Source organism: Eublepharis macularius, chromosome 17, assembly GCF_028583425.1.
Source record: "Eublepharis macularius isolate TG4126 chromosome 17, MPM_Emac_v1.0, whole genome shotgun sequence".
Lineage (NCBI taxonomy): Eukaryota > Metazoa > Chordata > Lepidosauria > Squamata > Eublepharidae > Eublepharis > Eublepharis macularius.
In genome coordinates, this window is record NC_072806.1 from 2,410,390 (window position 1) to 2,432,890 (window position 22,501).

The window sequence follows — 22,501 nt, forward strand, 5'->3', positions numbered from 1 at the left end:
TATATAAATCCTGCCTGCTTGAGGGTCCTCAGGACTGCTTTCAGGGAGCAATTCTGCAATCTGTCACCCTCTAGAGTTTACAGATTGCCTTGTAGTTTGCTGAGCAATATATGTTAGCAGCCAGTTTGTGCTCAAAAAGCATCTGCAAGGAAAAGAGGAGACCCCATTTTTGTCTTGCTTCCGGCGACACAAACTGCACATTTTGTATTTTTCTCTCTCTCCAGCTGGAGCTCGCAGAGGAGAAAAATTCATGTTTGTCAGGGTGGGCTTATTGGTTTCTGGAGAGATGCTGTGGCAGAGCAAGGCTCCGATAGCCCTGGCAGCCTGCTGCACAGAAGCCAGAAGCAGAGCGCTTGTTACATGCCCAAGAAGAGCAGGAAGCCTACAGGTACAGTGCCAGGAACCTGAGGGTGGGCAGAGGAGGGTGGCGTTGGCCTCTGCTCTGCCAGCCTCCTTTCAGATGGCTGCAACAAGCTGAGGGAGCGGATGCTGCCTGGCGGGGAGACACCTGCCTGTGTTGAGGAGCTGCAGAGAACTGTGTGCATCCCGGGTGCTCAGCGAAAAGAGAGTGGGAGAGAGGAGGAGGAGGAGGAGGGAGAGGAAGAAGGGCAGGAGGAAGAGGACACTGGAGAATTTCACATTCCTGCCCCTTTGTTCCTCGCTGGCTGCAATGATCACCTAGCTTTGGCATTTGGTCCTCCGAGCCCTGACACCTTTTCTCGTTTCCTGGGACAAACTCGGCTCTCTTCCGGGTCCCGTCTCCTCGATGGAAGGAGTCTTTGGCAGCTCCAACTCCAGCGCGATCGGTGAGCGCTCTCTGCCAGGGGGCAGCGCCTGGGTGGCTGCCTTCCTCTGCTTCATCATCCTCTTGACCATGCTGGGCAATTTCTCCCTCATCCTTCTGATTTTCACCCAGCGGTCGTTGAGGAACACCTCCAACTACTTCCTCGTCTCCCTCTTCATGTCCGACCTGATGGTGGGCTCGGTGGTCATGCCCCCGGCTATGCTGAACCAGCTCTATGGCCGCTGGCTGCTGGACGCCGTCTTCTGCTCCATCTGGTTCTCCTTCGACGTGATGTGCACCAGCGCCTCCATTCTCAACCTGTGCGCCATCAGCCTGGACCGCTACCTGCTCATCATCTCGCCGCTGAAGTACAAGCTCCGGATGACGTCCTGCAGGGCGCTCCTGCTCATCTCGGCCACCTGGACCCTGGCTGCTCTGGTGTCCTTCCTGCCCATCAAAATGGGCTGGCACAAGATGGAATTTGATGCCCGGCCGCTCAACACCACCTCCCACCCGCAAGAGGACCAGTGCCGGCTCCTGGTCAGCTTGCCCTATGCCCTCATCGCCTCGGGCCTCACCTTCTTTCTGCCGTCCATCGCCATTCTATCCACCTATTGCCGCATCCTCCTGGCTGCCAGGAAGCAGGCGCTGCAGGTGGCCTCCTTGACCAGCAATGTGGCCGTGGAACCTGATGAGCCAACCCAGCAGGTAATGGCGAACTAAACTGGCCATACTTTTCGGAGGCAGGAAGACAGGGTCAGGGGGAGGGAATATACATGTAGTAGGTGCTGGAGCCCATGCCCAGCCCTCACCCCTGCCCTCTTACCTCAGGTGTGTGGCTTACCAGCTCTGTTTTGCCTGTACAGAAGGAAAAGTGCTCTGCACATGCTTAGAAGCACCTGTTTGGTGTTATCATGTGACATGCCTCTGAGAGCTCTGTCTCTCTTCTCTCCTAGAGAAGCAGCAGAACGCCTCTGTGCGGTAGGTGCTGTGCTAGAATAGCTAACATGCTGCCATGAATGAGGTAAATAATTAAAGATTTCCATGAGCCCCAAATACCCACTTACAGTGGAGGTTGCCTGTTGTATCTCTGAATGATTTATTGATTTTACCTTGTCATCATCCAAACAGCCTTGGGCAGGTAATTCTTCTGTGGATCTGAATCAAGCATGATTGGATCAATTGCCCCTGAAGCAGAGACCTAGCAGAATAAACCTGCTCTTACTGGAGGTTTGCCATTGCTTCTGTGCATGAGTCAGGGCTCCTTTCAGCTAGCTTCTGCTGTGCGTGGTAACTCAGCAGGGCCTTTCCTTTGGGAACAAGAGGGTCATTCAATCATTTGCAATGGAGAGATGCAGCAAAATTAACTGCCCTCGGAGGAAGCTGCCTGTCGCATCTCTGCATGCAACACTGCTTAGAGAATTTGTGAAATTCACTGCCACATGATATATTGGCAGCCACTATCTTAGATGAATTAGACAAATGTATGGACAAAAGAATGGCTGTTAATCATGATGGCTAAACGGAGCCCCTACATTCAGAGGCAGCATCTGTCTGAATGCCAATTGCTAGATGGAACAGCAAGGGAAGGCTGTGACCCTTGTGTCCCTGCCTGTAGGCCTCCCTGGGTTGCCACTGTAGGCATGCTGGGCTAGGTGGAACTTTGGTCTGACCCAGCAGGGGTCTTCGAAACTAATAATTTCCCTTCTTCCAACCAGGAAGCATTTCCAGATCATTGACTCATGAAGGGGCACAAAGAGTTGGCTCCTTTGGGTGCAGATAATGCTTGCCCTTAAAAATAAACCTTTGGTGGTGGGGGGGGAGGGTGAAGAAATAAAACATTAATGCAGCAAATACGGGTGCCTTGACTGTCAGAAGTCTGAGAACCCCATTGGAGGGGGGAGACAAATGAAGGGTTGGTACTACAGGTGGTGAGGGTCTAAAAATAGCTGCTGGGATCCAAGCCGCCTGCTGGTGTGATTGTTACATGTAACACAACAATGGGCATGATTTTTTTTGACACGCCAGTGCCTTTTTGTATGCAAATTTGGTACTCTGTGCGAAGCAGCCTTAAAGGGCGGGAGCTTGAAGGTCAAAATTAAAAGAAAATCCAGTGGGGCTCAGAAGGAGCTGTGGAGCTGTTGAAAAAAGTGCCCCTTGTTAGCCTGGCTGGGATTGTGTTCCCAGCTGGGTGCCGTGTTTGCTTCTGATAAGAGCGGTTTCTTTCATCTGCTCCCCTTCCCCTCCCCACACACCTCTTAGATGACTTCTATGGGAATAGAGGATCTCATTATAAAAGGAACAAAGCAATCTTGGAGAAAGTTTGGGGCCATCTCCCGGCTCAAGGGGAAATGCTTTGCAGAAAGACGGCCTTATCAGTCTTCCCAAGCTTTCTTGACAGTTTCTCAGGATGCAGAGTCTGAGATGCTGCCTGGTTCAAGAACATGAGAATTGCTGTGCCGGATCAGACAGGAAAGAGCTGTTTTTGCCCAGCATCCTCTTTCCCTGAGTGGCAGCCCAGATGCTCCCCCCGCCCACGGGCTCAGTTCTGAGCAGAAGATACGACAGCTCCTGGTGTGGCTTTGTGGCCAGGAGTAAGAGCTGCCCTTGTGGCCAAGAGCCACGGCTGGACCAGTCGTCCCTCGAGCTCTCTGTAAGGTCCTGCAGTCTCAGGTTCCGCACGTTAATTGCCCATCACCTGAAGGGAAAGTTCCTTTGGTCCGTCCTTGATGTTCTACCCATCAATTTCTCAGGGTGAACCTGCGTTCTAGTATTATTTGGGAGACTGCACAAAATTTTGTATATTATCTTGTCCCCTCCGTGCACCGTCTCTCTTACTCTAAACTGGAAATCTCCTTTCCATCTACAGAAGAGGTGCCAACTCCTCAGTCATTTTGGTAGCACTTTTCCGAACCTTTTACATGTCTGTGATTTTTTGAGATGGAAAGAACAGAATTGTCCTTGGTATGTCAAATGTTGTTCTTGTACGGATTTTCTTCAAGCACTATGTGTGATTGGATCAATTTCTATCATGTCCTCACCTCCAAACATTCTCTCTCTTTTAAAGCTAAAAAACCACAAACCATTTAGCTTCTCCTCATAGGGGAGGTGTTCTGCTCCCTTGATTAGTTGCCATCTTCTGCATGTCCAGCAATTTTTAACAACTAGAAACTTTGAGAGAGCAGTTTCAGCACTACACACATACACACACACACATCGGACACTTGAGTTTAGTGAAAGAAAGAGCGCTGTCTCTTCTGCATGCATTTCGCATCAACAATTGATTTGGTGTTTTTAAAGGAGTGGGCTCTTTCCAGACCCTGTTTGATTTTGGATACTATCTTGGGTTTTGGTCTGCCTTTTTTTTTTTTTGTGCTGACAGTTCTTTTGATTCACTGTTTTGGACACAAAACAGGTACAAAATGGGAGAATTCCATGCGAGGAAAGAGAAACTGTTGTGAAGAGACCTGAGGGTTCATTCTCCCAACCTAGAAGCAAAATCAAAGTTTGGCATTCAGATCAAAATAGCAAAATTGTGAAATTCAGGTTCATCCCTAGTGGATTGTTTTTTTTAAAAAAGATCTTAAACTGCTTGGAGTAAAGAGAAAATTTGTAGGGCTTATTTGGGTGAGGGGGCAGTATGTTGAGCATGTTGGGTGAGAGGGCAGTACGTTGAGTGCCTCCACCTTTCTGAAACGAAGCAAGTGATATCTGGATCCAGGCAAGGCCTGGAGGGGAGGCCTCCAGAGGGAATTTAAGATGTCTTGAGAGCCACTGCCCTCCCCAAAAGGGACATACACCCCCAGGCCTGGACCCCTGCTGCCTGGGCCAGAGTCAAGCCACAGAGGCTTGCTGCTGGCCGGGTCTGCTGCAGTGGAGAGTCCAGGAGAGGACGCTCGTCATTGGCCATGCAGCTGAGGACTGGGGGGGGGGGACCTGAGCACAGCATTCCCTCACCCCTCCTCCTTATGCAGCGTAAAAGGTCAGTGGGCTGGGCTGGGCTGGGCTGGGCTGGCCTGAGAAGCAGCCCTGAAGATGAGAAGCAAATAGAAACCTTTCCCCAACTTGGAGGCCAAAGAGATTTGGGAGCAGCTGCTCAAACACGGGAGAACGTGACCTTTTTGCCTGGTGAAATACCCCCCTTTCTCTTGAGGAGTTAGCCGTGTTAGTCTGTAGTAGCAAAATCAAAAAGAGTCCAGTAGCACCTTTAAGACTAACCAATTTTATTATAGCATAAGCTTTTGAGAATCAAGTTCTCTTCATCAGATGCCTGATCAGGCATTTGATGAAGAGAACTTGATTCTCGAAAGCTTATGCTATAATAAAATTGGTTAGTCTTAAAGGTGCTACTGGACTCTTTTTGATTTTCCCCCTTTCTCTTGTTCACTTTTGGAGAAGGTAACAGCAGTCACCAAAATAAAAGTGTGGGGGAGGAGGAACTGTCAGGCCTATTGTTCCAGAAAACGGAGAAGCTGTTCCTCAGAAAGGAAGGACTCCGCTCCAGTCACGCCCCCACCCCCTGCCAAGTACCAGGTGTGAGTGGGCAGATCAGCTGCTCTACCTGGCAGAGAGGGCGGAGAGCCACTGCAGGAGGATTCAGAAACCTAGAGAGGATTTTTTTTCTTTTGCAAAAATGTTCTGTAGTGGTTGATAGAGCTTATGAATTAGCTGGGGAGGGGTTAGCCCCAGAAGACTGCGTTCCCCTCCAGTCCCCACTCTGGAGCAGAACAAAGGTCCCTTGAGACCAGAAAAGAGGTCTCAGGAGTGAGTCCTGATGTAACTGATCCTACGGTTGCACCCAATGTCCCTCCCCTCAGCCAGAATGAGGCTAGTTATATCAGGGTTACATCTGTGCTTATTTCTTGTGGCTCCTTCTTACATGCCCAAAATAATGCTGATTGCCATTTTGGGGTCAGGAGGAAGCAATTTTCCCCAGGCCAGTTTGGCTAGGGATCCTGACAGTGTTTTGCCATCTTCTGGGCATGAAGCAGGGGCCACAGGAGTTTTTTTTGGGGGGGGGGAGGTAGTTGTGAATTTCCTGCATTGTGCAGGGGGTTGGACTAGATGACCCTGGAGGTCCCTTCCAACCCTATGATTCTAGTTTGTAGCTGCCAGGTGTTCCTGGGGCAGTTGCCTTGCTGTGCACTTGTTGAACTGAGATGTCCTGAGATCAAAGCATCCTTTGAATCAGTCCTTAGTGGTAACTGAACAACACTGAAGGGCATTGAAGTGTATCATTTTTCAGGGAATTCTAGAACTGCGGAGAGTTCGGAGAGGGTGGCAGAAATGCCTGGTGGGTGGCTCTCAGGCATCTGGATGTGTCTTTGGGAATGTGCCTCCAAACTGAGGTTAACAAAACAGTGTGCCAGTTTCGACCAGCCTTGCCAGCTCCTAGCTGTTGGAATTTTGCTCTGCTTGATTTTGCCTTGGTCTAGAAAATTTAATTATCCTCCCAGCCAAGTTCAATAACCACTCCAGCTAGTGAGGAAACCGACAGGACTGGGGGGCCTTCTGGATTTGCTGATGTCGAGATGAAAAATGTGGTTTTTCTAACTGCGTTGTGGAGGCTGGGGGAGGGGTTGGATCAGCTATATCTCAAGCGCCGGCGCAACCGCCCAGCCGCCTCGCTTTCTCTTGTCATCCCCTGACAATTGACTAATGTTCCGGGCGAGCAAAATTTAATTTGCCAAAATCATTTCGTCAACAACAAGCTTATTAGAGAGAAAGTTGGCCTCTGTGAGTTTTGTGTGTGTGTGTGCGTGTGTGCCTATTTTATGGTCCCGCAGGCATGCTGAGTGTGAAGAAGAGGGACCAAATCTGGCTTGCTCAGAATCCCCTTTTTTAAACTAAAAAAAGATCAAGCTTCTAGCCCTTATGCTTACAAAGATACTCTTGGAAGCATACGGGTAATGCCTGCTATAATCTTGAAAGCCAGGAGTGGCTCTCATAGAGGTTTCCACTGCTTTGGGTGGATGGGTAATTCGAGTATATTTTGTCTCCTGAGGTTTGACCATCAGAAGGCCACATTCCTAGCCCTTATGACTGCGAAAGACAGGCTTGGCAATGCTGAAATCTCTGGAGCCAGAGCAGTGTTTAAAGGCAGGGCTTCCTTCTTCATTCTAGTGTCATCCGTTGCCATCTTCTAGGCATGGAGCAAGGGTCTCAGGGCTTGTGTGCTGAGGGGGGCGGGTAGTTGTAACTTTCCTACATTGTGCAGGGGGTTGGACTAAATGACTCCGGAGGTCCCTTCCAACCCTGTGCTTCTCTGATTCTATTATTCAAACTGGGCCCAAGGCTTAATTTTCAAAGATCCAAGCTTCTGGTTCTGATGAGTATTTTTAGTTATTTATGCCATTTATAGTCCACTTTTCTCACTGAGACTCAAGGCGGATTACACAGTGTGAGATTAGTACAATCAGAGCATCCAAAATCGTGGGAGCCAGAACGGTGGCTGGATAAGGCCACGACGTGGCACCATCGCCCCCCTGCTCATCCCTTTTCCATGACTCTCTCTGGGTCTTTTGTTGGCACAGGACTGAATGGGGGCTGAATTTCAGATGGCTAGCACAGCCTTGACTGTCCAGGTGAGGTGACAAAGGAAGGGAATGGCTTGCCCTGAGGATCCTTTATGTACTGGAATCTTGGAAGGATCCACTTGCCTAGAGATATACAGAAGCAGGATAATAGGGAGAGATGGAGTTTTGAAGATGAGCCAGTTAACCAGAAGGCGCGGGGTCAGAGTCTGCTCTGTGGTGGCACCTTCTTTGGGGAACGCCTCCCTCCGACCGACTCTCCCCTGGCACCGAACTTGCTCACTTTTCTTTGCCAGGCCCCAAATCATCTTATTTCCCCAGATATTTTAAAGCTGCAGTTTTGCCCCTTCCCTGTGATGATGCACTTTCCACAGCTTCCTAACATTCACGTCTCTCTTTATACTGGTATTTTTATGCTGCAGGATAATTTTAGGCTGTGACATTATTATGCCGGATCATACAGATTTGCTTAGCATTCGTGATGTGCATTAATTGACTTTTATTGTATAATTGTTTTTAGTTTGGGAGAATCACGGAGGCTCTATGTGGTGGGGTTGGGGTTGCAGTATAGAAAGTTTTTTAAATGAATGAGTGATTTAAAGTAATTCTTGACTGATTTGCAATATGCTGCAACCCACAAAACTGCAGTATGTATTACCTGTGCTAACAAACAGCTATGCCACACAAAAGTTGATAGCGCGAGCCCCAAAATGACAGATGGTCAACTAAGCAAAACTGATGATAACCCGCCCCCATCTTTTTCTTCCTTTTCTTTCTCCTGCGATGGGGAGTCCTGTTAACTCATTCTCTGAAGCCAACATCTCTGGGCTCCTTTAGATCTATACTGACTCTGTCTCTCCTGATATTTGCTCTCCTGTCACAATCTTCATGTTTTCAACTTTTCTCCCTCTCCCCCAATAAATTATTACAACTTAAGTAGACATCAGGCACCGTTAACACCCACACAGTTTCATTACACATTCAACTGTCTCTGTACCAAGATAGAGCAATGTTTAAATAATTCATTATAGAGAAGATTCCAAAATAATTAAACAAAAAGAAGAGACTGACATAGAGTGAAAGTGATTCAATTAAAAATACGAGTGATTCAGAAGGAGTTTTTTTTCATTTATCTTAATCTGAACTTGGGAGGCTGTTCAATAAAATGTTCTCTCAGTACAAGAATGCTGCATGCTTTGCTTACCTTTTTCCGAGGACTGGAACGTTAATAACACCCGATTTTCTAAAATCTCTTATCCAGCTTTCTCTATATTAAATTACATGGAAATGTATATTGTAGTTTTTAATTCTTTGCATTTTGAGAATCACATTTTTCATAAGGGAAGATGGCAAATTTTACAGTCCTAAAAATCTACAAGCAATTCTATTCTATTTTTAAGAGGGAAGTAGAAAGGGGAGGGGCAATATTTCCCCCAGTATTTAGGTGGGGAATTGCTGTTTTGATCTTCTTCTAAAAATTTATCTTTTCTTTCTCTTGACTCACCTAAAGCCCTTTCACAAGCTGGGACCCAGATATCTGAAGGACAACTTCTTCCTGTAAATTTCCTTTTACATGGCAGTTGGACACTTTTCAATGACTCCCTGTGCTGCCATCTCCTAGGACAGTCTTGTCTATTTGTGATCTTTTTCAGTCATCGACCAAACCCTCTGGAGTAGCTTATCAGAGGAGATTTGCAGTGTGCAATCCTAAACAAAGTTACATCCTTCTAAATCAATCAAAGTAGAAAACTTAGGTGTACTCAATTTACTCAATCGGGATTGTGTTGTCACTTTGAGTCCCCAGCTGAGGAGAAAAGTGGGATATACATTAAATAAACAAACAGATGCAGTAAAATAAAATTGTAAGCGGGTGTAACTTCTTTGATGATTTTCAGAAGATGGTGTAAAATGGAATTGTTCCACCCAACTTTTTCCAAGAGTTATATGAATGAACCACTGCTGGCTAGAGGGTAGACTTGCCAACTCTGGGTTTGGAAATTCCTGGAGATTTGTGATGGAGCCTGGAGAGGACAGGGTTGGGGGGTGGGAAGGGACCTAGAGTCCACCCTCCAAAGCAGCCATTTTTCCCATGGGAAATGATCTCTGTTGTCTGAAAAACTGAGTTATTTAGAAGAGCTTTTTTATTCAGGTAGGAGGGCTGTTCTGTAATGCGATGGTTCAGAAAGATGTATTGGTAAAGGGACAGGAGCTGCAGACTATACTAATGTGTACTGTCTGTTTCTGTAAGTATGTTCTTAACTAGGTAATATCTGCATTGTTCAACGTGTCATATTTATATAGCTTATGCTTTCAGTATTGTTTAGCTCTCTGTATGAGATTTCTGCTTCTTTTTAAATGTTCTGCTAGCCAATACTCTGTTTCATTGTTTATTGAACGCTTCAGCCATAGATCATATTGACTCACACCTTAGATCTCAGTGAGAAATGCAGACTATAAATCATGCAATAAAATTACAAAGTGCCTGAATTCCAGTAGATCTCCTGGCCTCATCTGGAGATTGGCAACCCTGCTTGAGGGTGATTAAAGCTTTCTTTCTTCTTTGTTGCACGCAACTCAGCAGCCAACTTGATCCTGTTTTAAAAGTACAAGTGAGAGATAAATATCCTATATAAATATTAAAATGCTAAAGAGCCCCACAGCAAATGGTAAAGGGAGCCACAGTTCTTTCCATCAGATGCATTGGCAGCTTTTGACAACCACAGGTCTCTTTGTCAGATGCAACTTTATTGTAGCATAAGCTTTCGAGAACTACAGCTCTCTTCATCGGATGCATCTAACGATGCATCTGACGAAGAGAGCTGTGGTTCTCGAAAGCTTATGCTACAATAAAGTTGGTTAGTCTTAAAGGTGCTACTGGACTCTTTACTGTTTTGGGACTACAGACTAACATGGCTAACTCCTCTGGATCTATGACCATATTAAAATGGTCATTCTTCTCTCTCGTCCGTCACGCCCTCCTAACTGGTCTTCATTTTATCTCATTTTTACCTTGTCATGAATGATGCTGCACGTCATATTTTCTCTCCTCGCTGCTTTGCCCATGTTGCCCCTCTGTTTAACAACCTTCACCCACTTCCTCCCTTATTAAATTTTGTATTTTATGGCTCAGCTCCTATAGCTTCTTCCTGTCTGTGCTCCTCTTTTTCCGTTGTGGAGGTGGACAGCTTCTCTGCGGTGGAGAGCACGTTCCTCTGGTGCTAATAGAAGCGTCCACTCACACATGGCCAATGTCTTTCGAGGAGCCAAAGAGCACCTAGCAGGAAAGGGACATGCTGTTCTGTACCCCTGTAGCAAAGGACCACCCCCACAACAGATGAAGAAGGTCGCAAGCAGAGAGAAGATATGGGAGGATCCAAGTCCAGAGGTGCAATCCAATGCAAAGATGACCATACATTTGAAACCGGGCAATAAAAATCAACGAGACTGCAACGTCCTCAAATTTAGGATGTATTTCCCCAAGACTCTTGCCGAATATCAGAAATGTCCTGCTGAATCAAATAGGTGGTTCGTCTAGTCTCTCAACTAATTTCTCACAGGTCCAGAAGAGTTAACCATGTTAGTCTGTAGTCGCAAAATAGTGAAGAGTTCAGTAGCACCTTTAAGATTAACCAACTTTATTATAGCATAAGCTTTCGAGAACCACAGATCTCTTCGTCAGATGCATCGGCAAGCTTTCGAAAACCACAGCTCTCTTTGTCAGATGCATCATCAGCTTTCAAGAACCACTGCTCTCTTTGTCTGACAATGCATCTGACGAAGAGACCTGTGGTTTTCGAAAGCTTATGCTACGATAAAGTTGGTCTTAAAGATGATACTAAACTCTACTAATTTCCCACAGTCATCCACCACAGGAGGGCCACGGAAGCCAAAATCTTACCCCTTGTTTCCCCCCAGGAACCAGCATTTGGAGGCACATTGCCTCTGGCATAATCAATCAGGAAACCGTTTGCCACACATTTGCCTAAGCCCTCTTGTGGCTGCAAGTCCCACAAATGACTCCCCTTTTCCCCTCAGATGTGTCCCCCCAACCCGGTCCTCCCCATCCTCCTGGTCTCTTCGCTCACTCCCGTCTGCTCTCCCGTTCTCGTATGCTCCTGTTCGCTCTTGTCGGGCCTCCTGTTTGGAATTGCCTTCCTTTCTGATTTCCATTCTGCTGCTTCAGTGCTTATCTTCAAATGATTTCTTAGGCTCTCTCTTTTTTTCTTCAGGCTTTCTCAATTTTTATCCTATGGCTCATCATTTTTCCCACTCCTGTTTGCCGTTGCCTTTCTCTGGTCCCATTTCTTCTAGGCAGGATGCTTTTTGTTCTCTTTCCTACTTGCGTAAGAAGTAGGGCATAATGGAAATGTTGACAATAAATAATAGATCCTATTTATGGTTATTGTTATTTATTTCATGTATCCCCTGCACTCTTGCGGCAGCTTACATTAAAGTCCCACAGACTATAAACAGTAAACCAACCTCACCCCTTAAAATCGGCATTCTGCAGAAGAAGACCCACCCCTGAATTGCCCCCCCATTTCCCCATCTGGCCTCAGAAACTGGGTGGGGGGCACAGCAGGGTTTCTGAAGTGGATTGTAAATGCCTTCAGTAGTAATGATTTTGAACAGAGAGGAAAGCACTGCTGTGGGTCCCAGATGTAAACCCGGTGCCCGCAGAGCTAAAATAAAATAAAAGCCACAACCACAGTAACCACATGGCAGCCACATGGTATCTGACACTGTGAGCGTTAAAACCTCACACCCTGGGAAATTCTGTCGGCCTTTAAAGCGCTACGGGACTCCGATTTTGCTCAATCACATGAATATAATCAAATACATTTTTTAGAATGTTATTAGCTTTTTAGTCTGTTCTCCCCACAAGCGGGCTCAGAGTGAAGCACAACATAAAATATACATAAGGATAAAACAATGGTAGCAGATTATAATTATATTAAATCATCAGCGCAGCGCACACAGTGCATTCCCATTCTCTAAATGTCAGGGACCGTGAGGCAGGGTGGCCATCCACCTGATGACAACCTAAATTGGGAGGGCACACGTGTCCCCACCCCTTCCACAGCAAAAAGGAGAGCCACCCAAGTATCGTGGGAACTGACATCATTGAGCAGCTGAAAGACTGATCCGGGATCCAGACATGCCTGGTGTAAATCTGTCCACCACTTAGTAGGTGGCCTTACGCAGAATATAACATTCTTGGCCTTGGACCCCACCCCCCATCTACAATAGGGGGGTAATGCTGCTGATATTTTTTACTGCTTCTCCCCCCTCCCCTCTTAGTGTCTTAACTGAGGGTCGCTGAGGCAGCCAAGACAACCAAGCAGTTTCCATTTCAGTTTATTCAGCTTAACAGCCCAGAGGCCACACACTCTAACAAAGTTTAAGAATTAAAAATAACAGTTAAAGAAACAGTTGCAACTAGGGTTGCCAGCTCCTTGTTGGAAAATTCCTGGAGATTTGGGGGGGGTGGAGCCTGGAGAGGGCGGGGTTTGGGAGGGGAGGGACTTCAGCTGGCTATAATGCCATAGAGTCCACCTTCCAAGCCAGCCATTTTCTCCAGGGGAACCAGTCTCTGTCACCTGGAGATCAGTTGTAATTCCAGGAGATATCCAGCCACCACCTGGAGGCTGGCAACCCTAGTTTCCACATCTACAATGCAGTTTTTTACAAAGGCTACTCAGTAATAGTCTTAATTTTGAAGAGTCAGGAATGTTTGAGTGACTCAGGAGCCGTTTTTTAAAGAATTGCTCTCTGGCTAGTTTGTGCTTTGGGCTGTGAAAGAAGGTATGGGATAGCGACTCAACTTCAGCCAAAGGCTGTTGACAATGTGTTGCAACATGCAACCAAGCAAGGGTGTTGGGGAATGCAAGAGGTGGGTTCCGATTCACCGCTGGGGCTCTGTTCACTCTTAGTCCTTAGTAGCATGGGACGGGGACAGGCCTTGCCTCCTGGACCCACGGACCCTGGACATCCTTGCTTGGGGCAATAAAAGAGCTTGTCTTGGCTCTGCGTCCAATAATGTTCACCTGCTTATGTATCTAAAGAAGTGAGCTGTGACTCATGAAAGCTCATACCCTACCACAAATTTTGTTGGACTCTTGCTCTTTTCTTCAGCTACAGACAGACTAACACAGCTACCCAGCTCGATACACCTGCTTGTTCATTTATTTGGCCCTTCAAGCTTTTTGTTATCAGATCACTTGTGGAGGGGTAGGGATTGGTTTTCAGACAATAACCACCATTCCCTTGGCAATCTTACTATGCCAAACATGGCACAGGTCACTCTTGGTTTCTCTCTCTCTCTCTCTCTCCATTTCCACAATCACCAGCTCAGTGCATTTTTACAAACAAATTAGCATTTCAGAATTGTTCAAATGCTCCCCACCCCCCAGGAGATAATTTAGCCCGGAGATTGACAGGTTCCGCTGTTGCATCCCGGAGCCTCATATCCTGCAAGAGAAAAACAAGCTTAATTGCCTTTAAATGCTTTTGATAGAGCTCCCCACCACTGCTTTGTCTGGAGGTGAGATTTTGCAGCCCAGCCTGCAATCAAGTGCCCAGTTGCAGATAAATGCTTTATAAATTCTTTTCAGGAGGACAGGCAGGGAAGCTGGAATGCTGACTGACAATTAATTGGTAGGGAACAGAGAAAAAATGTTTTGAATTACTTGTGTGTGTGTGGGGGGGATACACTCGTGATAAATACAGCTCTCTCTGCTGACCACCTTTCCCCCCCCCCTTTTTTTGATGCCACGATCAGTCCTCGGGCACCAGAGGCATAACCACTGTGCATCCTTTGCGCTATTCAAATCCCGCTGCTGCACTATCCTTGTTCATGACAAGCAAAACTTATAAATGCCACAAGATGTTTTTAAGTTAATGCATACGAGCATTTCCAACTCACTTTTGGAAAGTTTTCAAGGAGTGGCAAGTTCTGGCACACATTTTAGAACAAATACGGATCTCTGAGAGTTACCATCTTGAGAGGCGGTAGATCTGTGGGCCAAACCCAGCCTGCAGGTGGCCAGCTGAGCTTTCCTAGCCGATAAATAAATCTGCAGCACTGGCCAGCCTCTTTGGTTCTAGGAGCAAAAATGAACCCCTCTTGCCCTCTGCTTTCCAGGATGAGGGAAAAAGAGGGGAGGGAAGAAAAGACGCTAACCCCTGTTCTTTGTGCTAGCCACTCATTTGTGACTACCAACCTCCTTCCTAAAAGTCACCAGAACTTCAAAGGAAGATCATCTCCCAAGGACGTAACAAGGACTTGGAGTGCCTAAGGTATTAACACTGTTAACCAGCTCAGCAAAACTAGCAACCATGTGCTTATATACCACTCCTCTAAGATTAGCGTCTCACTAAGAATGCAAAATAGTAAAGAGACCAGTAGCACCTTTAAGACTAACAACTTTATTGTAGCATAAGCTTGCAAGAACCACAGCTCTCATCATCAGATGCATTGTCAGATGAAGAGAACTGTGGTTCTCGAAAGCTTATGCTACAATAAAATTGGTTAGTCTTAAAGGTGCTACTGGACTCTTTACTATTTTGCAACTACAGACTAACACGGCTAAATCCTCTGGATCTATGACTATTAAGAATGGTGAATAAAGTCGGTGTTAAACCAGGCCAAGGCATATCCCCTGATACTTCTGCCTCCAAACACCTCAACAGGATTTCACAATCCGGCTGGGGAGCTGTGCTGAAAGGAGTGGCTTCCCCAAGGCCACCTGCTGAGCTCAGGGCAGGAGTCGGAGTCGAACTAGCAGAGTGCCAATTTGCAGCCCAACCACTCACTATGCTATAACAACTGCGGTTATATTCAGCTCTTCTAGACAGATCAGTGCCCCACTCAGAGCAGTAAACAGGGTCAGTATTATTAGTATTCCTACAATACATCTGGGTAGCTGGGGCTGAGAGGAGCGGCTTGCCCAAGGCCACCTGCTGAGCTCATGGCAGTCCTGGGAGCTGAACCAACTGAGTTCTGATTTGCAACCCAACCACTTAACTACAATGCTACGGCAGCTCTCAACTAAAAGCAAATTGTACTTTACTTTTACACTGGACTTAAATAAACAAAAATTGTACTTCATTCCATCTTCCCTTGTATTTCCTGCATTGCATTAAAAAGTTATTTATGCTATTTATAGTCTGCCTTTCTCACTGAGACTCTAAGCAGAGTACACAGTGTAGGTCAATACAATCAACGGTTGAGATATTCAATAAACAATACAATAGGGTGAGGATTGTAGAAATTTGGAAACAAATTGAAAAGTGATACAGAGCTGAAAACAATGATGAAACAAAACATATGCAAATTGACATGACACATTACACATTGCAGAACTGGCCAGTAGGATACAGCAACAGACAGTACACAGTAGAATAGTCTACAGTTCCTATTCCTTTCCAACACATCTCTCTGAACCATTTCCTTACAACACAGTCCTATTATCTGTGTAAAAAAGCCCACTTGTTCAGATCCTCTAGGATCTATCTGCCGCTTTTGATTCAGTAGATCATGAAATCCTGTTGAGGTGTTTGGAGGCAGAAGTATCAGGGGATATGCCTTGGCCTGGTTTAAATGATTCCTCATGGAACAGACTCAAAGGGTTGCTATTGGAGACCTGCTATCTTCAGGGTGTGAATTATCTTGCGATGTTCTACAGGGTGCAATCTTATCCCTCATGTTATTCAGCCTCTATGTAAAACCTTTAGGAGAAATCATTTGTAGCTATGAAATTGGATATCATCAACATGCAGATGATACCTAGCTTTCTGTCTTGCTATCCAAATCCCCTGGTGTTGCAGTAGAGATCCTTAGCTGCTGCCTGACACCTGTGGTCAAATGCCTAAAAACAAACAAATTGAAACTGAACCCAGACAAGACCGAGGTAATGCCGACTGGGAAGCTAGAGGTCATGAAGGATGCTGTACTCTCCCATTTCAATGGGGGTTCAATTGACACTTGCAGAATCAGTTAAGAGACTAGGGGCTAGACAGGATCCAGCATTGCTTACTAGAGAAGTAAGTTAATACAGATTTTAAAAAATGCCTTATCCAAACTCAATTTAACTCAGAAGATAGCCCTTTACCTTGACCCAGCCCATAGATCCACGCCATGGTAGAATCAAGACTAGACTACTGTAATGCACTCTACACAGGTCTTTCCTTGAAATCAACTCAGAAACTCCAGTTGGTGCAGAATGCCACAGTTTGATTATTATCAGGAGCTAGGCAAAGCAATGTATATTACTCTCATTCTACAGTGACTCCATTGGTTTCCCCTCAGTTACGGGGTTCAATCCAAGGCTGTCATGGGCCTGGTCTCTCATATATACAGGACTGCCTCTCTTCCTATGCCTGCCATAATCTTAGCACAGAGGTGGGGGAAATAGGGGGCCTGGCACCATCAACTCTCAGAATGCTATGGAGATTAGCTAGGCATTGAGCCGCCATGCACAATACTGGTCATCTTTGATAAATTCACATCCATCCTGCTCTAGGTAAAGATTGCATGTTGATTGTACCTTACAATCAACATGCTGTGAGCACAGAGAAACCATACAATGCTGCAGTTGTGATATTGTGATGTTAGAGTTACCCAGCAGGTGTTGTTTCTATGCGAGGTGTTTGTGATCTCCAAGTCTGTAACTGGTGTGGGGCTCTCCCTCTTAGGAGAGCAGGCCCTTTGACCCTGCTGCTAGAGCCTGCCTAGTGCGGACGGACTCCATGCATCTGAAGTAGTGGAAGTTTTTGTTGGTCTTTCAGATGCCGTAAAAGTGCAGTTTATTTTTACCTGCCCAACGCAATACCGCAGGGGCAATTTCAGCACCATGGACAGCAGCAAAGACAAACGCAATATGGAGCTTTGTCAGAAACTGTTGTTGGGCAGTCAACCCATGAATCCAGCATAATCTTTAATTATCTCTCTCTTGCTGCTAATTAAATTTAAATACACTTGTGTATTACTCAGACCTCACCACAGGTGCCTATCTGAGATGCTGACGCCTGAAAGGAAGTGTAAGAGCTTTTCAGATTGAAATTGTATGTTTTTTGTTTATGGTTAGAAGAAAAGACCAGCTTTAAGAGTAACGTCATGTACCGGAACAGCCTCCAGAATTAAATTGGGGGAGGGATGCCCTTCACCATCAATCGGATAAAAATGAGCCCTCTCAAACAGAAATCATGTTGATCATTTATCACCGAAAGAGCTAGTTGGTGAATCTGTTGGTTAATGCTCACAAAAGTGTTTGGTTAACCAGGCTCCCCTTGAAATTCTGCAACAAGCAGACCCAAACCCTGTACATGGAATGATTTATTTACTTAAAATATTTAAGTTCCTTGGCTTTTCATAAATCTAATGAATTCACACACAGTTTACGCAGTTAGCCTGCTTCCAGCTTCCATGTTTGTAAAGAATTTGAATTTCCTTGTAGCAAAGATGGTGTGTGCATATGCAAAATATACAAGTAACTATTTGTGGCGATGGTGCGTGCAATGCTATTTCTGAGATAGCCCTTAACCTCATTAAGAAAGTTCTAATTCACAAGTGTAGAAAAACAGGGCAGCCCTTGGGGCAGGGTTTTTATCATTCCTTTGAAAATACATTTTTTGTAGAGTAGCCATCCCTCAAACCAGGGTTTATTTCATTAAGACGGAATGCTGAGATAATAATTTAATTTTCTGCTCCAAGAGAGAGAGAGAGACTGCAAAGCCTGTCTAGAGGTTTGTTAACTGAAATACTCAGGGGATAAAATATTTTTTTGTAAAAAATCCCAAATCTAATTAAGAAACCTCTCTAATCGATAACAACACCTCACACTACACAGCTGAGCTGAAAGGCAGAGCTTATTAATTAGATTTCATGTGACTGGGTATCATTGCAGGTGGCAGAAAAAGCAAATCATTCCACCCACTTCCCAAAAACCAGCCCTGGGGCACCAGGGACTTCCTCAGCTTCAAAGCTCTGTTTCATAAACTGCAAGACAACAAACCCGGGTTTTCCATAGAGCATGAGCTTGACGGGGACAGTGTTGTGTAGTGGTTAGAGTGTCAGACTAGGTTCTTGGAGATGCCAGTCTGAATCCCCACTCTGCCACAGACACTTGCTGGGTGACCTTGGGCCTGTCATACACTCTCAGCCTAACCTACTTTACAGGGTTGTTGTGAGGATAAACTGAAGGAGAGCAGAATGATATAAGCCACTTGAGTTCCCGTTGGAGAAAAAGGTGGGGTATAAAGAGGTAGGACTGCTGCCTGCGCGTGGGCGTTGGCCGCTTTTGAAAACAGAATGCTGGTCTGGATAGAGGCTGATCCAGCTCCTCCGACGTCTGCTCACTTTTCTGCCCAGTTCAGGAGACCACGGGGGCCTGGTTTTGCTCATGCCACTCTCCCGCCTTGTCCTTTGCAGGTCCACAGAGCTCACAGCCAATCGACTGCCACAAATGACAACCGGAAATTTGCAAGCAAGCACAGCAAAAGGGCCCTGAAGGCCAGCCTGACCTTGGGCATCCTGCTGGGCATGTTTTTCGTGGCGTGGCTCCCCTTCTTTGTTTGCAACATGGCCCAGGTAAGTCCCCCATGCGTGGGAAGGCAGGTACAGAGTCACAGCAAAGAACGAGGTGGGATGCAGGCGCCCAGGGAGTTGAGATCTTGACTTTGGCAATGCCTTTCTAGTACAAAGTGCCTTAGGCAAGCTACTTTCTCAACTTCCATCCCTCTAGCTGCAGTATGGTAGAGGTAATACTGGCCTACCTGGCGGGGCTGTTGTTATAGCATTGCAATAATATATTGCATATGAAGCCGTTTGAATGCTGAACATGCTAAAAAAAATTGATCAGGGTTGTTAGGGAATTACTTACAGTTGCCAAGCACTCTCCGGTGGTGGAGTCTCTCCTTCCCCATGAATCTCTGGACTTACAGGGATTCCTGGATAGCAGTAATTCAGCAGAGGTGCTTCCCTTTTTAATCACACAAAATAAATATTCTATTTATACATTATATGTCAAAAAAAGAGGGGGGGCGGGAAGAGCCCCGTGGTGCAGAGTGGTAAGCGGTAGTACTGCAGCCCAAGCTCTGCTCACAATCTGAGTTCGATCCTGGCGGAAGCCGGGTTCAAGTAGCCGGCTCAAGGTTGACTCAGCCTTCCATGGTTGGTAAAATGAGTACCCAGTTTCCTGAGGGTAAAGTGTAGATGACTGGGGAAGGCAATGGCAAACCACCCCGTAACAAACCGTCTGCCGAGAAACCGTTGTGATGCAGCGTTCTCCCCCCCCGCCCCCCCCGCCCCATAGGCCAGTAATGACTCGGTGTTTGCACAGGGGGACTACCTTTACCTTTGCTTTTAAGAGGGGGAAAAGAAACATTGAAATGCATACATGTAGCGGGGGGGGGGGGAATGACAAGGACTCATATGTTTAAGCCACACTAGCAAGAACCAAACAGAACCAGAAACCGGTTTTTTCCTCTGGGAAGTGCTGGCACGGCAAAGTTGGGGGCACCCCTCATCCGACTTTAACTCCGCCTCCTTTCCTCCTCTTCCCCCACCTCTTGCTCCCTACAGGCAGTCTGTAATTGTATCTCGGAGGACTTTTTCGATATCCTCACTTGGCTGGGCTACTGTAACAGCACCATGAACCCCATCATCTACCCTCTCTTCATGCGGGATTTTAAGAGAGCCATGGCCAAGTACCTGCCCTGCTGCCGGCGCTCTTGGGAACGCAGGCCCAGCCCCATCTCGCTCTCCATGAGGAACTCCAACAGCGGCCCCCGGCCGGGCGTGTCTCTCAAGAACGTCCTGACCTTGCAGGCAGACACGGACTCCGCTGACTCCATCACCCAAGTCCACGAACACAACAGCCACCGCTTGGGGTCCCTGCCGGCCACGGGAGCCGACTCGGTGAACCTTTTCGACTCGGAGCACACCGATCCCGAGCTCCACGTCAACCAGCTGCACACTCCTATGGACTGAGAGCGGAGCCTACTGACACCTCTTTGTGGTGGCCGACTCTGGTGTGCTATGGGCTGAATGAGGGTTGAGCATAAGCCTGTGGAGCTAATGAGCAGGAACTATGTGGACCCTGCTGGAGGAGGAGGAGGAGGCCAGGAATGCACACAGGGCATGCTTGCACCCGAGGGTCTCCCCGTTATGGGGAGGGGGGGAGTACATCACACACTCAGCACCTTCCTCCTGCTGCACAAGCCAAGCCCAGGGCCATTTGGCTTTTGCGTTTGAAAATTAAGAGGAGGGCTCAGGAGGCTGGTAAACTGACCCGCTCCCTGGTTGGAAGAGACCTTCTCTTCCTACACTGATCACCACCACGTGAGTTCACAACACTGACACTGCCATATTTTTAATACTGTTACTTATGGAATTTTCTTGGCTCCCCACATTGTTTTTTTCCCTCTGTCCAATTTCTCCCGTTTGTAATTGTTTTTTTTGGCGGGGGTGGGGAGAAACACCTACGCCCTGGCGAAGATCTGCTTTAACTTGGTCAGCATTGCTGTGTGGGATCCTCGGGGGACTCATCTCCCTCCCTCCACTCCAGTAGATTCATTTGGGGCTCAAACACACTCAAGATGCTGTAATCAGATGCTGATATTTTAATAATTAAGGCAGCTGCAGTGATGGTGGTGGTGGGGGGGAGAAGCTAAAGGCAATCACAGAGATGCCGAACTCTCTTTGTCCCAACTCTACTGTGAGCCTAGAAGATGGGCTGAGAAGAGGGTGCCGGCATGTTTCTCATCTAGCCCATGTTCCCTTCTGTTTGTGGCACGTTTCCAATGCGTCCTCATGCCCCTCCGTTGCCTCCGGATACAAATGATGGAGACCACACTGGGTGAAGATGCCATTCTGACTTTGACCGAGGCAGGCTTTCGGTCCACCCAGTTCAGATGGGCAGCAGATCTCCAGAGCGTTGGGCAGAGGAAGGTCTTCCCCCACGCCCACGGCCTGAAATCCTTTCGCTGGAGATGCAGCCGGGGAATGAACTGGGGCCTTTCTTCGTGTCTTGCTGGAGCCAGACATGCTGCTCAGCCACAGGTGCCCTAATGGGTTTTAAGAACCTGTGGTCTTGTTATGTGGGCCAACCTGGCAGAAGGAAAAAGTTCTCCCAGCTTTGCACTAATTTGTTATCTCATCCTTCCTCCAAACCGCTGAGTGTGACAACAGCCCCATGAGGTAGGTTAGGACAGATTTTGCTATTCATGCAGAAAGACCCGGTGCTGATTCTCCCGACCCCGGAAAACCTGTTTGGTCTTCCCTGAAGTTTTACCAGGAATTGCTTCCACAATACTAATTTTTAAAATGGAAGATGGAATTCTCAGGAAATGCATTTCTGTACTCGTCGGTATCCACAACCCTCTGAATTCTGACCACCTGGGGGTAACTACAGTATTCACGCAGCCCTGCCTAAGAACGTTCAGCACCTTTCAGGGCTTGGGGTGGGGGAGGATTTCAATCCAGGTCTCCCACCTCCAAGAACTGCCATGTACACAGGCCATCCTGTGAATCAGCAAATGCTCTGACTCTTGGTTTGTGACAACTTCAGAAAATTAAGATTTGGGTTATTCTATGTAGGGCAACCATGTTCCTTTGCAGGGATGCTGTAAAACTTGGATGGCTCTTGTGTACATTTAAGCAAACAGGGATGAGGGGGATGTGTGATTGTGTGTGGAGGAACCACAACAGGCCAAATTCTCAGGTGCCTCAAGAATTAGTATGCGCAGGGGGGGATTCGCAGAAAACAGGAAGGGGGGAGACATTTGGCCACGAACCACAGAGGGAAGAGAGACGAGAGTCTAGCAGCAGTGCAGAAGGAATTGAGGAGAGCTTGCTTTGAGCTGCAAAGATGAATCTATTTGTCCTCCCTTCACTTCCTGGAGCACAAGCTGGTCTAGATTGCTGGCAATTTCCCCCTTTCTGCTTCGCATAAACAGGCAACATTTAAAGCCAAAGCCACAGACAACAAATTCTGATTGCTTTATTTCCCAACAGGCAGCCACACCTGGTTCTTGCATAGGCTCATAATTCCTGATATTTCACAGTTCCTTACATGTTAGTTACAACATTTGCAAGGCATAGCCATCTGAATGGATGCCCGCTTCTTTTCCCTAGGGGAAAAGTTACCTAATGTTCCACCCCCCACCCCCCCATCTTCAACTG

The 22,501-nt window shown here is 46.8% G+C and overlaps 1 protein-coding gene across 1 annotated transcript; it reads left to right on the top strand.

Moving 5' to 3' along the window:
* Positions 1 to 46: 46 nt before the first annotated feature.
* On the top strand, positions 47 to 22,392 carry HTR6 (5-hydroxytryptamine receptor 6). Its single transcript, XM_055001584.1, has 3 exons — positions 47 to 1,492; positions 18,749 to 18,907; positions 19,901 to 22,392. Exons 1-3 carry the CDS (start codon positions 767 to 769, stop codon positions 20,306 to 20,308), a joined length of 1,293 nt encoding a protein of 430 aa, XP_054857559.1. The 5' UTR covers positions 47 to 766; the 3' UTR covers positions 20,309 to 22,392.
* The last annotated feature ends 109 nt before the right edge of the window (positions 22,393 to 22,501 follow it).

Excerpts from the sequence above, each read along its gene's own strand:
- HTR6 (XM_055001584.1), top strand. The coding sequence starts at position 767 with ATGGAAGGAGTCTTTGGCAGCTCCAACTCCAGCGCGATCGGTGAGCGC. Across the intron at positions 1,493-18,748 it reads CTGATGAGCCAACCCAGCAG|GTCCACAGAGCTCACAGCCA; the intron begins GTAATGGCGAAC and ends TGTCCTTTGCAG. Across the intron at positions 18,908-19,900 it reads TTGTTTGCAACATGGCCCAG|GCAGTCTGTAATTGTATCTC; the intron begins GTAAGTCCCCCA and ends TGCTCCCTACAG.